This window comes from Podarcis muralis, chromosome 4, assembly GCF_964188315.1.
Source record: "Podarcis muralis chromosome 4, rPodMur119.hap1.1, whole genome shotgun sequence".
Classification (NCBI taxonomy): domain Eukaryota; kingdom Metazoa; phylum Chordata; class Lepidosauria; order Squamata; family Lacertidae; genus Podarcis; species Podarcis muralis.
In genome coordinates, this window is record NC_135658.1 from 50,991,081 (window position 1) to 51,006,783 (window position 15,703).

The following is a 15,703-nucleotide window of genomic DNA, read 5'->3' on the forward strand; positions in this document are numbered from 1 at the left end:
TCCTATTGCAGCAATCCTGTTGGCATAATTTAGTGGAAGCTTGCAGGTGTGCCAGCACATAGACTTATAAAACTGTAGAGTTGGAAGGGACTATGAGGATCATCAAGTCCAACCTCCTACCATGCAGAAATATGCAGCTATCCTATATGGAGACTGAACTTGCAACCATGGCATTACCAGCACCGTGCTCTAACCAACTCAGCTATCCAGTGAACTTTCCCATCCGTAAAACTTTCATTTATGTTTACACCTTAATTCTGATTTGATGAAGTAGGAGCAAGGGCCAACAAATGCTTTTTTTGTCCGAGTCCATGAAAACCTATGGTCAGAAGTCCTCTTTGGGGGATTGATTGAATAATGAAATGGTACTTTACAAAGAAAACACAATTTAATGTTGACAGGTTTTACCCATATGCAAATTAGAAAGACTTAGGCCGATTCAGTATTTGAGATTTCATTTTCATCTTTTGCTTCTTTCATTTTGTCTTCACTGATCTGCAAAACACAGTAAATAATTTACTGGAAGCATATATTCTCAGATGCTACTTGCACCAGCTCCAAGTCATTCTTGCTCCTTCATTTAGAGCAAGTGAAGAAACACTGCGCTCATATTAAACAACCTGTCTATTAGCAGCCACTCTTTTCTCAACATGGAGATTTCTCAACAAAACTGTTGTATCTGATGTATGAATGGCAAAGACACAGCATAGCTTTTACCTCCCCTGGGAAATGCTAATTTCCTCCATCTTAAGGCATTAACACTTTCTCACTGAAAACTGTTCTATTAATACATACCATAATGGAGGAAATTACAGTTCTGTTTTAGTTACATATGCAAATTGGGATTGCAAAGCAAAGTTCCCATACTTTTTGAAGTTGTACAAATAAGCAGCAAAACTTTCAACAGATGGGCTAATATGGATCATGTAAAACTGATAATTTAAAATTTGCATTTTTGTATACATTTGATCCATAGCCCTATAAGAAATAAAACATTAAATACCCAAAGACAGCATGTCAACAATTCAAATAATAATAATAATAATAATAATAATAATAATAATAATAATAATAATGCAACTAGACTTACTAGGTTTCGAGACCTTTCCCGCAATCTGTGCCATATTGTGTGATGAAGCTGGAATGTGAAAGGGTGCAGTCAAGTATATAGCCAGACAGATGTCTTACCATGTCTACTTTAATGGCCTATGACAACAACTACTCTGACAAGAACGTCCGTCACTACAGTTTCACAATAACTACTCAAGAGGGTTTTATCCAACTTAGTCATACTCTTAGCTAGCCCATTGTAATCAGTGGACGAGTTAGCCATGACTAAATTAAGCCCACTGATTTCAATGGCTCTCGCCAGTATGATTTAGCAAGATAAAACTTAAAATGTAACAGTATTTCTTTATACCGTATGTGTTTGGTTTATTTCGTTTATTAGTAAAATATAATGTAAAAAAGGAAAGTAAGCAACAAGTTAACTTTAAGTGCCAGAATAAGAGTATCAATTTTTTTTCCAAATATCTGTATCAACTGCATCATGCTGCCTTTCTTGTAAGCGACTTTGTAAACTGAGTTTTTTAAAACCCCAAATAAATAGAAACAACTTGTGTGGACATAAAATGATTCCTAAATGCAAGCACATGCTTGTAACAAATTTATTTAAGTATGTACAGAGAGATTTCTTTCAGCTCTTGACAAAAACTGCCAAGGGAGCACTGATCCAACACACACAAGCTGTTTATCATCTTTAACAAGCTTGTTCTCTACGATATACATGAAAGATCTAACTACTGTTGCAAATGGACAACCAACAAATAGTATTAAATAGTCTGGTTGGGGGAAGTGGGGAACAGACCCCTTTAGGGAAGCATCCAACATCACATAAACGGAATTTCAATTGTGTGACAGGACTTCCCCTTCTTCTCTGCTCATACCCTCCCTGCCCACCCCCCACCCAAAATCTGCTACAGAGGGCATCTAGGTTAGGAACCTTAAAGAGGCTGTGCTGCTTTTTATTCTTCATTAAAAGGAACAGATGGTCTTCTACATCAAATTTATATTTATATACTGAAAGTGATTCAAGCTGTTCTTTAATTAATTAAATAACATTTGCACCCAGCCTTTCCCTTAAAAAAAAGAACAAAAACCTAACAATTAAATTAAAAAGAAATGTAATTAACATAAGAAGGCTCCCTATGACAAAACTCAAAAAATCAAGCCATTTAATGGGGGCAGGATGCTCCAATGTTGTTGGACTTCCATCAGCCCCAGCCAGCACAGCCAAAAATCAGGGATGGTGAGATTTGTATTTCCACAACAGTGGGAGGGAAACAGCACTTCTATGACTGCTGTATAACAATTTTTGGTTTCCTCCTCTTTGTGCCATTTATAATTTACAGGTTTCTAATGAATGGGTTTCGACTTATTCTACGAAAAAGAGTAGTGGAACTACACATTGGAACTAAAAGTGCTATATCTCATGTCTAACGGGATAACTGAAGCTACTAACGCACCTTATACTGAAGCCCTGAAAAAAGTAAGACAAACACATCCACATAACAAGCATCTTTTATGTTCCTTACTTCAATCACAAATATCTATAAGCAAATTGATGACTTACCTTTAAGAAAATTGGAACAGAGAGACCCTGGAATCTCCGCATAAGCTCAGACTCAGCACTTGGAACATTATGAGCAGCTGTCACCTCATACTGGTGACATAGGCTGGTTCTGGGAATCTGCGGGCCTTCACTAATGTCTACAAAGTCGCCTAACCTGATTGAAAGCAAAAACAAAGAAAGATTAATAACTTTAAATTTTTTTTAAGTGTATTTCCCCCCCAAAAAACATTTGTCTCATTTACTGCAAAACAAAAGCCCTGCCAATGCGATGCACCAATAGTCAGTAGATTTCAGAACTGTTATTTTAGAAAACCTGATGTTGTTTATAGGTGAAGCTGTTTATGGGAGGAACTAAGAAGTATATGTGCTATTATTTGTGTCACCTGCATTGACAGAGGAGATGCATCGTTTAGGACCCCAAAAGGGAAGGTACCAGATTATTGTGGTAACACCATAATAAACCTAGCCTATGGAATCTAGTAAATAGGACAACTGACATGTAGCAGTTTGATTTTTAAAAGTCAGTTTAAGGCATTTTGAACATTCTAGGCAGAAAAAGTCAAAGCCCGAGAGCTCCCTATCCTGTAAGCAGAACTTTGCTCTTGGAACTCTAGATCCAACTCACAAGTACTGAATACAGTGGTACCTTGGGTTACAGATGCTTCAGGTTACAGACTCCGCTAACCCAGAAATAGTACCTCGGGTTAAGAACTTTGCCTCAGGATGAGAAAGGAAATCGTGCAGCGGCAGCGGGAGGCCCCATTAGCTAAAGTGGTACCTCAGCTTAAGAACAGTTTCAGATTAAGAACGGGCCTCCAGAACAAATTAAGTTCTTAACCCGAGGTACCACTGTATTACATACAAACACATTTAAAATGTGATTCATTTCTATGCTGCTCTTCAATGTAAAATATCCCCACAGAGTCTCACTCCATGACTAGAATACGACTGAAAGCTGTTAAACAAGTTGCCTATTGGTACCTTCATTGTATCTGGGAAAGTTCAAATCATTTTTGTGACTTGATGACAGGTAGCTCACGGTTACAAGGAATCCTAGCGTGCAAGCGCGCGCGCTCTCTCTATATATATATAATCCTAGTTATGAAACAAAAGCAAACAGGATTTTGCTCACCTGTGCAATTTTACTATTCTTTCAGAGTTCTGTGAAGCTTGCTGTTCAATTAACTCCCTTTTGTACCTACAGAACCAGAAAAGAGGCTCATAACTCAACATCACAAGGCATAAAGTGGAAGATCATAACCAAACTGGAAGAATACACATTATGCCACACTTCTTTGCATATTCATAACCTTATATTTTCCTTTCTAACTACTAGGTTCAACCGCCCTCTTTCCGAGGAGTTCTTCTCAAGGAATTGCCAAAAGAGCATCTTTCTTACAGTCTGCCAGTCCTAGGTAAGCAGTAGAAGACGGCTTCCTTCTGTTAACTACTCAAATCCACAACAAACAGTGACAGTGGAGTTAACTCAGATACATTACAAGCTCCACAATATATATTATATATAATATTATATAATATATATTTAGGCATTATAGATACCTATACGTTCAGGCTTAAGCACATTGTTTCTCTTAGACAACACATCTCCCTTTACTTATATTCATTAACACTCTTTGTAGTAGATTAATTTAGACTATCTACTACACAGCAAAAAAATAAGTTACATATGTAAGCTCTCTCACAGATATGCATGGCATATATGGCTGCTTGGTTGACCTGAGTTGTTCCACATTCCTTTAATTACCAGCAACAGACTGTAGTGCCATCTAGTGGCAAAAATGATGAAAAACTTCAGGTCAGTACCTTAGTAACTGAAAATTAACATTACAGTGGTACCTCGGGTTACATATGCTTCAGGTTACATACGCTTCAGATTACAGACTCTGCCAACCCAGAAATATTACCTCGGGTAAAGAACTTTGCTTCAGGATGAGAACAGAAATCGTGCTCCGGTGGCGCAGCGGCAGCGGGAGGCCCCATTAGCTAAAGTGGTGCTTCAGGTTAAGAACAGTTTCAGGTTAAGAACGAACCTCCGGAACGAATTAAGTACTTAACCCGAAGTACCACTGTACAGTCCTGTTTACGAACAATTCAATTTACGAACTCCACAAAACCAGAAGTAGTGTCCCGGTTTGAGAACTTTACCTCGGTCAAAGAACAGAATCCAAACGGTGGAAGGGCACTGGCGGTGGAAGGCCTCATTAGGGAAAGCATGCCTCGGTTTAAGAACGGTTTCAGTTTAAGAACGTACTTCCGGAACGGATTAAGTTCGTAAACCGAGGTACCACTGCAATCGTTTAATGTAACCAATTGGACCAGCTTTAAAACTCACTTAAATTACATATAAAACTTATCTCGTGAAATACAATACACAATTTCAGCAGAAGATACGGGTGGCCTGCTTTTAAAAAACATGTGCTATTAAACATAATATGGTAATACTGACTTGTTATGCTGAAAAATTTCAAGTGCCACTTTTGCATCAACATCCAGCATTTCAAACGGAAGGTCTTTATGAATTAGCTTGTTAACGTCTTTTGTAAGAGAATGGAGACTTTCCTTGGAAAAGAAGAAAAAAATGTATGTATACACAGATCAACAAGACAAGAAAATACAGAATGAAAATTAGCTCAGATGACTGAAATCCATGCCATGTAAGGGTTAGCCCTCACCCTCCAGTGGATTTTCCAAGGCCAAACCAATTGGGATAAGTCTTGCCTATGCTCAGCCTTGGAGTAAGACAAGACGATGCAATATATGGACAACAGATAGTAAATATTAACTGTTCCCGGTGATTTTTCCTTGTTGTAATGTTTCATTCCCCCACCCCACCCCATAGACTGTAAAATTATTTAGCTTCTTTGGTTTTACAGCCACCCATGAAAAGTGCTCTCACTACTTTACTTCCACATAAGGCAAATAGTAGTTACTCTGGAACCAGCCTGAAACTGCATTTACGGATTAAATAATAGACCAGAGCTTTCCAAACTCTTCATGTTGGTGACATGCTTTTTAGATATGCATCATTTCGCGACATGGTAATTCAGTTTTACTAGCAAACCGGAGGTTAAACTAACCCCTTTCGAGCCCCGGGAGGAGCGTGGGGAGCGTTCGCACGACACACCTACACACTGCAGCCGACACAAACGTGTTGTGACACGACAGTTCAGTAAGCTCTGTAATAGACCTTCTCTATTATACAAGCTCTTGCATGGGAAGGTCAATCTCAGTTTATCAAGACTAATTTGTAGTTAATTAATTCTCATTTTCACTGTTGAAACGAATACAAATAAAAGGGGAGGAATCATTTCTAGAGAATCATTTTTACTGTGCACACTACAAAATGAGGCATAGCTATTTTGATCTTTATCTGGAGGCCTTTTCGTTGCCGCATTTATTTAGCTGTGTGCAAAAATGGTCTAAAAATCAATTTCTTTTAATGCTTAGAAGCATAGAATTGGAAGGGACCACAAGGGTTATCCTTGGGTCCAACCCCCTGCAATGCAGGAATCTTCTTTCTAACATGGGGCTTGAACCCACTACCCTGAGATTTTAAATTTCATGCTCTACTGACTGAGCTATCCACAGGGTTATCACTAATTAGAGAAAATACCACAGCAGTAACAGGAATAGGTGAGCCTCCCTATTCATCACAAGGTAACAGCCTTTCTCAGCTTACTCCAACTGCCCTCAGTCCCAGCCTCTATGCTCAATGGCCAGAGATGATGAAACTTCTGGTCTAAACTGCCTGGAGGTTGGGGAAAGATTGCAGTTTAGCATCCGACCAGTACATTTGTGTTTCCTTACATATACATACACACACTTCCTGTACGTGCACATACACAATACCCTGTACACAATATACTGCTACCCTTGTATACCCTATATATTCCTGTACACAATATACTGCTTTCCTTACACCAGGGGTCAGCAACCTTTTTCAGCCGTGGGCCTGTCCACCGTCCCTCAGACCATGCGGTGGGCCGGACTATATTTTGAAGAAGAAGAAAAAATGAACGAATTCCTATGCCCCACAAATAACCCAGAGATGCATTTTAAATAAAAGGACACATTCTACTCATGTAAAAACACGCTGATTCCCGGACCGTCCACAGACTGGATTTAGAAGGCGATTGAGCCGCATCTGGCCCACGGGCCTTAGGTTGCCTACCCCTGCCTTACACAATATAATACAAATGCTTGAGTAATTCCAGATGCCTGGTTTTGCTCAATTACAAGTATGCTGGAAAAGGACTAGCCTAAATAAAGTTTTGCCAATGCCAACCTAAATATCCCCAAGATGTGACTCCAAGCCTGAATGGATCTACAGGAGACTTCTGTGAACAGAAGAGCTTCTGGAATTCATGGATGGCACTGAGATCCAATAAAAGATCCCATGCGCTGAAGAGAAATAAGCATTTTTCACCTATTTCTTATTCCACCCTGCAACCTTCTGTGGGAGGTTTGGAACAGATTTTCAGGGAATGAGAGACAAGAGATGGAAGATGGAAATAGGCAAAAGTCATCTTTTCTGGTGGGAGCAAACTCAGGGTGGACTCCAACAATGCATAAGCAGCTTTCCTCTCACCTCTTCCTCTCCTCCGTCTTGAAGAATCCTATGTGTCCCCAAGATTTGTTTCAGAGGGTCCCACAATCCTCCAGAGCAGATTTTAAGGGCATGAAGAAGAGGAAAGGAGAGGAAGGGGAAATCCCAATGCACAAACAGAACTCTCTTCTGCTTTGGAACAGGCAATGTTGGATACAAGCTTTAGGATCCTAGCCAATGTCTATTGGACAGTATTTGCTGGCAAGTAGATCTGTGTTTGGTGAAAATTTCCCCTGTATTTTGTAACACTGAATAACCAAATATCCCCCAAATAAAGAGTACACTGGAACATGTCTAGGGAATCGTCATACTTACAGAAGTTGGTTTCCAGTCGTCCAGCCTGCTGTCCAAGATTACATCGTAGCAAAAAGCTCCCGATATCACTGCATGGCAAGTCAAGATCCAAAAGAAAATGAGTAATTTTTGAAGTTAAGTCTGAACTAAACCTATTTTGCAATCCTAATGGTAGCCAACATATGGGGCTTCCTACAGTATCGGAATGCTCTTATACATGTTTATGGTGCAGCCAATGTGGAATATTGGGTATGATTATGGTTGCACCATCTAAAATGGGTAGTGATAGACTAGAGTAGGAAAAGAGGAGAACAACCACAATGATTTATAGGGGTTGGGGCATTTTCTTTACAGGAAAGATAAATAAAACCTGGGTGGGTATTAAGGTCAACCTCTGACACCCTGCTCTGAGTTTCACCACCTTCTGGTGACTGGAGAAAAGGGTTTACACTTGCACTTCATCTTTGGAAGTCCTTTTTCAGAGAGGTTCTCCCAGTGTCAATGTTGTTCTCTTTTCAGCAAAGGTGAAAGCATTTTTATCTGCTCAGACCTTTTCGATTTTCTACATTTTTTATCAGAGGTAAGTTACACTGAGAATCCATGAAGTTGACTAACAGTAGATTCCAAACAGCTAAGTAGTATTTCACCATTCAACTTTTAACTAACTTACAGAATTGTCTGCTACAAGATATGGCAATGGCCATTAATGATGCAAACAGATAAGAATTATTTGATCCATTTGCGAAACAGGTTTTCTCTTTCCCCAAATCTCCTCACACAGGGCAAGGGGCCACTACAGGGCTGAGGAGAGGATGGGGAAGTCCACTCATACGAGATTAGAATTACTCTAAATTACCAAAGCTTTTGAAATGCATAAATTAAGCAGACCTTTAATCAAAGAACCTTCTACATGTGTTCCAATATACAATTGATCAACTTTCAAGAACAGTAAGTTTGCAACAGCAAAACATGTACCTGGCACTTCCGGAGCTCTAACAAGAGTGACAGGGTATTCATCTTTAAAGGCCTGTTCTAATACACAGCCCAGCATCATAGCACAAGAGCGCCAATAGGCCTGCAACAAAGGATTTCAAACAAACTTTATTTATTCTAACATCATGCCATGCCAGTTCAGTTCAAGTGAAAACAAAGTGTAAAAGTTTCAAAATATGCAAGAAGACAGCTGCTAATATTAATGGATATCTCTCCACCTCACTTCTGACATAAAGTTTGCTTGTGGTAGAGAAGTGGAAATGTGAGGAATGGAGCTGTCCTCCATTTTCATGTACTGTGTAGGACTAGTAATCGTTGAAAGATATGAAGCCCTCTAGAGCAGAGCCACACGTACAAGATTTTTCTAGAAATTGTTTGCTATATGGTAGGATCCAGATTTCCCATTAGAGGAATGGCCAGATTCTTTCCATTTTTGGAAGGCACCAAGATCCAACAGAGACTCTCTGATAGAGGAAAAGGAGAAAGCGACCTTCAATGGTTCCTCCTTTTTCCTGTCTCCTCAAGCTGCTTCCCACACTATTATAGAGGGTCTCACAATTTTCTGGAGAGCTTTCCAGGACACACAGGGTAAAGGAGAAATTGGGGGAGTTTCCTTCCCTGCCTTCCTCTTTCAGAGTAAAATAGAATTTCACAGAGCTATTCTGGATTCAACCGTTATTGGCCTGCATTTCTTACTGTTCTACTATAAACAAGAAGAGCATTGCTTATGCAGTTATGTGGAAAGAGATATAAATGTACTACAGAAGTGTGTGATTTAAATATAAAAGAAAACCAGGAAGCCAAATATTTTGAATAATACATAAAGAGTAACCATGTATGACTATGTAGCAATTATTTTCTGCCCTCATCTTTGTGCTTGTATTCAACAAACAAGATTCAAATCCTTCTCTTACTTAGGTTTTATTCGAAAAAAGCTTCAACTCAAAGGGAAGAAAACACTGAAGAAAAATGGTACAAACATACTTTGTTCACCTCCTCCGGATCCTCACTTTTGAAAGTAAGAAACTGAATTTCACAGGAGTGAGTCAAAGGCCTGTACATATCCCAGATTTGTCCATCTACAAGGGCAAGTACCGATCTTTTACTGTGCCATTCACTTAAATCTAGGAAAGGAGAAAAAGTACAAAAAGTACAGCAAAATAATAGTGATAGTATAGTTGTACTTTGTTTACAATAATCAGCCAGACAATAAACCATCAATTAAAAAAGAGTGAGCAGCAGCGGCATTCTCCATGGACCAGCTGTTGCTCAGCCTTTACTGTCAGACACTATCAGAGCTCAAAAACATTTGGGATAACAGAAGAGAAAAGAGAGGAACTAGTCAGCCTATTTATTTTTTTAGATCATCTTGTAGAATGTTGTAAAGAAATTGGATGGATGGAGCATACTTCTCCTTCTTAGCTTGTTAGGAATTCCTGATAGATGTGAAATTAAAAATCAGGCAGGCATCCTTTTGATGGCCAGGGAAAGGTGGAACTAACAATGTTGGAGATTAACAAGGGTGGGAAACCACTGGACCTCAGCCTAATTTTGAAAACCACCTGGAAGGGATCATTCAAGTCCTTGGAAGAGCAGTCTGCCTCCCCACACAAGCAACCTGTTGGGCAGGGAAGAATAGGATTCAGGAGAGAAAGACTGAACACCTGAAAGTGAGAGACAGAAAGAGTGGCTCTGTCTTCCATTGGCAGGTTACTCCTAAAGGAATGGGGGCCCATGAAAGGGGGGGGGACCTCTACTCTCAACATACCAGGTTGCTAGGCCCCATTAATAGATGATAAAATATAAAGGGGTGGGAGTAACCTATGGAGGGAGAGATTTCTGAATTGGATACAGGAGCAACTGGGTAATGGATCTGATTGTACTACCTTTGGAACAGTGAACTAGATTTACTTAAAAAAGGAACATTTATCACAAGGACATTCTTCTTCATATAAAATTAGCTGATGCACTGTCCGTCTTTTAAAAAGTGTGGTTTTGATTTGCCATTTGGCTTAAGGGTGACATAACTACAGCCCTCCATTTGCAAGTACTTACGCATAGCACAAGTGTAAGGAGTGGAAAGCCCTTTGTTCATTATTAAAAAAGTGCCTGGATTAGGTTTGCCAACATATTTAACTTCAATCTTCTCAATTCGTGGATAAAGTGACAATTGTCTCTCTTTCTCTTTTGTGAAGAGCTCACTGCGCATCTGAGCAATCTCAGCTACTGAGAGTTGAGGAGCGGGAGCTGTTGAAACAAGCCCTGAAAATAAAATAAGTCTCATCAAACAGCATATTGCTTCATTTTAGTAAACAAAACAATCCCATGCCAAAACAGTTCCTTGGAAGCAAGCTCTAAGGATCTAAGTGGAATAGTAGATAATTTATATATTATCAAAAAATGTTGCAGTAAACAAGATTTTGACAAGTTTTGAAACTATTAGGTAAGTTCATTACTCACCATCAATATCTATAATGAATAATCAGCATAAGAAAAAAGTACTTCATATATTCAGAAGTTCAAACATGTTCTTTAAATATACAATCCTATTAGACCTTACCAACAAGTCGGATCTAAAAGCAATACTGCTGTGCCAGTATTCAGGGGCCTTTCCACACATCCATATTTTCATAGCTAGAACTAACTTGATCCAGCTTAATAGCCTTATCACCACATGCTACATTAGGGAGAGAGCTATCAGTGTTGTACAGGAAATTACTATTAATATGTTCACTGCTGTAACTAAAGGAAGGGAGGAAATTTTCATCATGGTGTAGTGGTTATAGTATTGAACTAGTACTGAGGAGAACTAGTTTTGAATCCTCACTCACGTCATGAAGCTCACTTGGTGACCATGGGCAAGACACACTGCCCAACCTAACCTACCATACAGGGCTGTTGTGAGCATAATTGGGAAAGGAGAAGTATGTACCGGCTTGAGCTCTTTCGAAGAAATACATAAAATACATTTCAAAGTCCAAAAAATGGTGCAGGAGTTACGGCAAACCCTTTAAAAGTTGTGGGATGGAATAATCACAGTGTTTTTCCTCCTCCCACTTTAACACAAAACAAAAGGCATTTTTTAAAAAGGCAGGCGTGTCCCTGTAAATGTTTAGGGTGCCGCTATTATCTGTCCACTAATATATATGCCAGTCAAATTATTCATACCATACAAAAAGGATGGGCCCTGCTCACAGCACAAAGATTCTGCATACTGCACAAGAGCACGCCACAAAAGTGCCCTACCCCAGCAGCACACACTGCCCTAACCACAAATCAGACTTCCTTTTCGTCCTATTGAAACTTAGCAAAACATAAGGTTTACCAAGCTGCAATATCTCTGGAGAGAGAGAGAGGAAGAGGAAGGACCACGGCGCTACCCACAAAGAGCAAAACTGGATCCAAAGCTCACAGCCTCTGAACTCGTTATGAACCTTCAGGGTTCAGCTTGGAATACATGAGGCGCCTACCTCATTTGGCTTAAAAATTAAAGATACAACCAGGCCCCAGCGTGCAAAAAAAAATCATGCTTCCGAAGGGCAAAGGGGTGAGTGGGAAACCAGCATTCCTTCACTTGGGAAAGCAAAGCACTGCAGTTCCCCATGTGCTGAAATGGACCGTGCAAATCACTTGGGAATGGAAAGGGGCAACATTTCTCTCCCCACACCCGCCAGCCTGACCCAGCCATTCCCTGGCGCACTCACTCCGGCTGCAGCCTCGCCACAGTCCGCGGCTCCTCCAAAGAGAAGCCATCGCCAGGCGGATCCTTCGCCCCTCGAAGCCCGGCGCAAGCGGAGCACCAACAGTCGTCGCCTTCCGGAAAACAGCGGCTGCGAAACAAAGGTTCCGCCTCTCTTTCCCAGCGCGGCTCGTGACGGCTCCCCCCCTCCCCCCCCTCCCCCCGCAGCTTCTGGAAACGGCCCCTCGTGGGCTATGCGTTTGGAAGGAGCGGGCTGAGGCGCCTGCTCCTCTCTCGCCTGCTCGAGCGATTCTTTCAGCCCGTTTTGTCAGCTGCAGGTGGACAGGCAGAAATGCAAGAGGTGTAGCAATGGGCAGAGCTACTATGCCTATTTCTGTCCGCTGTGCAGCTGCTGCAAGGAAACTGGGCAGGAGACGGAGGGGTTGCAAACGGACCCTTTCTCTGTTCATACAGTGATCACCACCAACCAGGCGCCTTGGCACCCGCAAAGGCTTCCGCGGATGCCTCAGGTGCCCTAAACTGACGCTGAGCTTTCTTTAAAAAGAAAAAGTATGTCTCTAACCCTAGAAAGTTATAGGGCAAAATGGGCAGGTACCATCTAAGTCGGGCATCCCCAACCTGTGGCCCTCCAGATGTTTTAGCCTACAACTCCTATGATCCCTAGCTAACAGGACCAGTGGTCAGTGGTGATGGGAACTGTAGTCCAAAACATCTGGAGGGCCAAAGGTTGGGGGTGCCTGATCTAAGTCATTTCTGTGAAATATGAGTGTGTGTGTGTGGCTTGGCCACTTTGTGTAATTTTCCAGGTACTGGGGGATGCTGCCTATTGCTATTCAACAGCGACAGTGTTTGTGGAAATCGCCACAATATTGATTTTACATGCACAACTAGGACTAGCAGAACATAGCTGACATCCCATGGTAAGCACAAGGAGCATCAAGAGCAGCTGTCTCTAGTTTTGTGTTGTGCCAAGCTCCCCATGGCAGCCATTTCGTGTAATGCCATTTTCCCCAACAGCTATTTTGCGACTGGCGCCCCCAGCATTCAGTCAACCCCTGGCATATATTATATCAGCACTGACTGGTTTGTAGAGCTACCCCCTTGTGCCCCACCATCACCACCAAAAAAACACAGCACTGGTGGGGGGGGCACCAAATTTTGGCATCACACAGGGTGCTGCTGGAATTTGAGATCCCAAGGTCTGCCACTGTACATAGTGTGAATGTCTGCAAGGACAAAACCTTTGTACGTAGAGCTGTACATATGAAAACTTCCATGCTGCGAAGCCGGGCGGGGGGCGGGAACACATGCCCCAACCACCCCGCTTCGGAACGCTGCTCCATGTTATCCAGAGCATGAAGCAACTAGAAAGGGTAAAAATAAATATTCGGATGTAAATTCAAGCAGTTACATCTGACTTCTGCATTGTCACACGCAGCAAGTGAGATGACACCATTAATTGGATCGACTGCGCTGGACAGTTTTCGATACTGGAAGCAGTTTTTCAGATTGCACACAACTCTGTCAGACAAAGGCAATGTACTCATTAGCAGTTTAAAAGACAATGAGGTCATCCCATCCCGACCCACACAGCATTTAAATTTGCTTTTTAACATTGCTGTACATACCAGATAGGGGGGTGAGGATTTCTTCACCCGATGTGCATTACCTGATTGGTTGCCCTGCACCAAATTCCAATGGAGCTGTCATCTCATGCATAATGACTGTCTCAAATGTACACACTTCAGCTTAACTGTGGCTTAAGTTTTCAGATCAGATGATAGCTAGTTTGAGGGGAAACACATCTAAACACAGTAAACTACAGGATACATATGGATTGTGGCTAACATAATGTGTACTTGGCTTCAAACCCCAGTGGTGGGAGCGCATTGCAGCTGGAATAAATGTGCAGAGCCTTAGTTTAGGAGACCAAAATAAACATTGAAGATGCTAGATAATTGGCCTGATCATTATCCAGTTACAAAGGATTCCTGCTCAGTGCTGTTGGCATGGAGATATCCTAGACTAAATCAAAGATGGCATTCTAATGTCTTGTATGGTGTCACAAATGGAATATACTCAAAGTCATAATAATAATAATAATAATAATAATAATAATAATAATAATAATAATAATGATGATGATGTATTTATATCCCGCCCATCTGGTTGGGTTTCCCCAGCCACTCTGGGCAGCTCCCAAGAGAATATTAAAAACACGATAAAACATCACACAATAAGAAACAACTTCTAAAGGAATCTGAACACTGGGAAGATGGATAATCTTTGTGACAAGTGATATTGGATGTATATATTTTTTTCCATAGAGGAAGAGGTTTAGAATGATTTGCAGACTGAGTAGTCGGCTCATAACTCATCAAATTCAGATGATCAATAGAAACTCTGGTTATCTTGCCCAGAAAAGAGTTAATCTTATTTGGGACTTTGGGAGCTGATTCATGCTACTATCTTGGAGATGTTAACCCACCATATTGTGACTCTTCCATCTAATGCTTTGAAGGGAAATTCATATCATAACATTATTTTTTTTACTATTTTGCAGGACCTGGTAACTGTGTTACCATATGGAGACTTTTTCACAGGATCCTTTTTGCCATGTTATATATTGAGGTGCAGATCATTTGAAAATGCTTGTAAGAACCATCTTGGCCGACCTCGTTCAAATAAATGAAAGTTACTTGTGGTTTTAACAATAATTATGGATTCTCAAAAGTGTATCCACATTCCGTGAGGCTAATTCCTGTCACCCTCATTCCTCAACTTAACTTTTGACCACTCTAGTATGCTGGTTCAATGTTTCAAGAGTTTGAGAAGGGAGGGATTCCTGTTCTGTCTATAGATGAGGCACATCCTCAACAGGAGCCCACAAACAGCTGTCCAGAAGTTTTAGCTAACATTGCTAAGGAAGTTCTGCCCAAATGGTGCTCACATATGGACCTCACCCTGGATGAGAGGAGAAATGCTGAAGTATGGTGTAGTAAATCGGTGACAGCCTATATATACCAAGCTTGCAATCTTAACAAATAAAATTCATTCGGTTCTTACAATTGTTTAGGAGGAGCAGGCTCCATTTGGGTAACATCTAATTTTGTGCTTGTGCTAAAGTAGCAGCTTTTTTTCTTTCTTTTGCTGCTAGAAGGCTCCATTTTAGAAGTTGTTGCTGGTCTTAATTTCATTTCAGAAAAACACCTTAGAACACTTAAATGCTTTCATCAAGTTCCACTGAGCTTATCCTGCTTGTGACATCATACACGGCCTCAGAATTCCATGTTTGCTTTTAACCTAAGTTATCTCCATGCCAACAGCAGTGACCAGTAAACTTCTGAAACATAACCATCAGCCTGCCTTTCCAGCAACTGGGACATTTCCTTTTGCTTTTTTATATTAAAGTGTGATGGAAGAGTTCTGTGTTAGCTGGAAGCATTTTATGGACATT

At 40.8% G+C, this 15,703-nt stretch overlaps 1 protein-coding gene across 3 annotated transcripts; it reads right to left on the reverse strand.

The window, feature by feature from the left end:
* Positions 1 to 369: 369 nt before the first annotated feature.
* Positions 370 to 12,404, reverse strand: MRPL39 (mitochondrial ribosomal protein L39). 3 transcript variants are annotated; one of them, XM_028726957.2, is made up of 10 exons: positions 12,251 to 12,404; positions 10,602 to 10,808; positions 9,531 to 9,670; positions 8,529 to 8,628; positions 7,575 to 7,642; positions 5,100 to 5,212; positions 3,765 to 3,830; positions 2,633 to 2,786; positions 1,091 to 1,138; positions 370 to 495 (listed from the first exon to the last, which is right to left on the reverse strand). In XM_028726957.2, the coding sequence occupies exons 1-10, from the start codon at positions 12,297 to 12,299 to the stop codon at positions 430 to 432; spliced, it is 1,011 nt and encodes a 336-aa protein (XP_028582790.2). In that variant the 5' UTR covers positions 12,300 to 12,404; the 3' UTR covers positions 370 to 429. The 3 variants fall into 3 exon arrangements, with proteins under 3 accessions (XP_028582790.2, XP_028582791.2, XP_028582792.2); XM_028726958.2 differs by having other exon boundaries at positions 10,602 to 10,793; positions 12,251 to 12,382; XM_028726959.2 differs by lacking the exon at positions 3,765 to 3,830.
* Between the last annotated feature and the right edge of the window lie 3,299 nt (positions 12,405 to 15,703).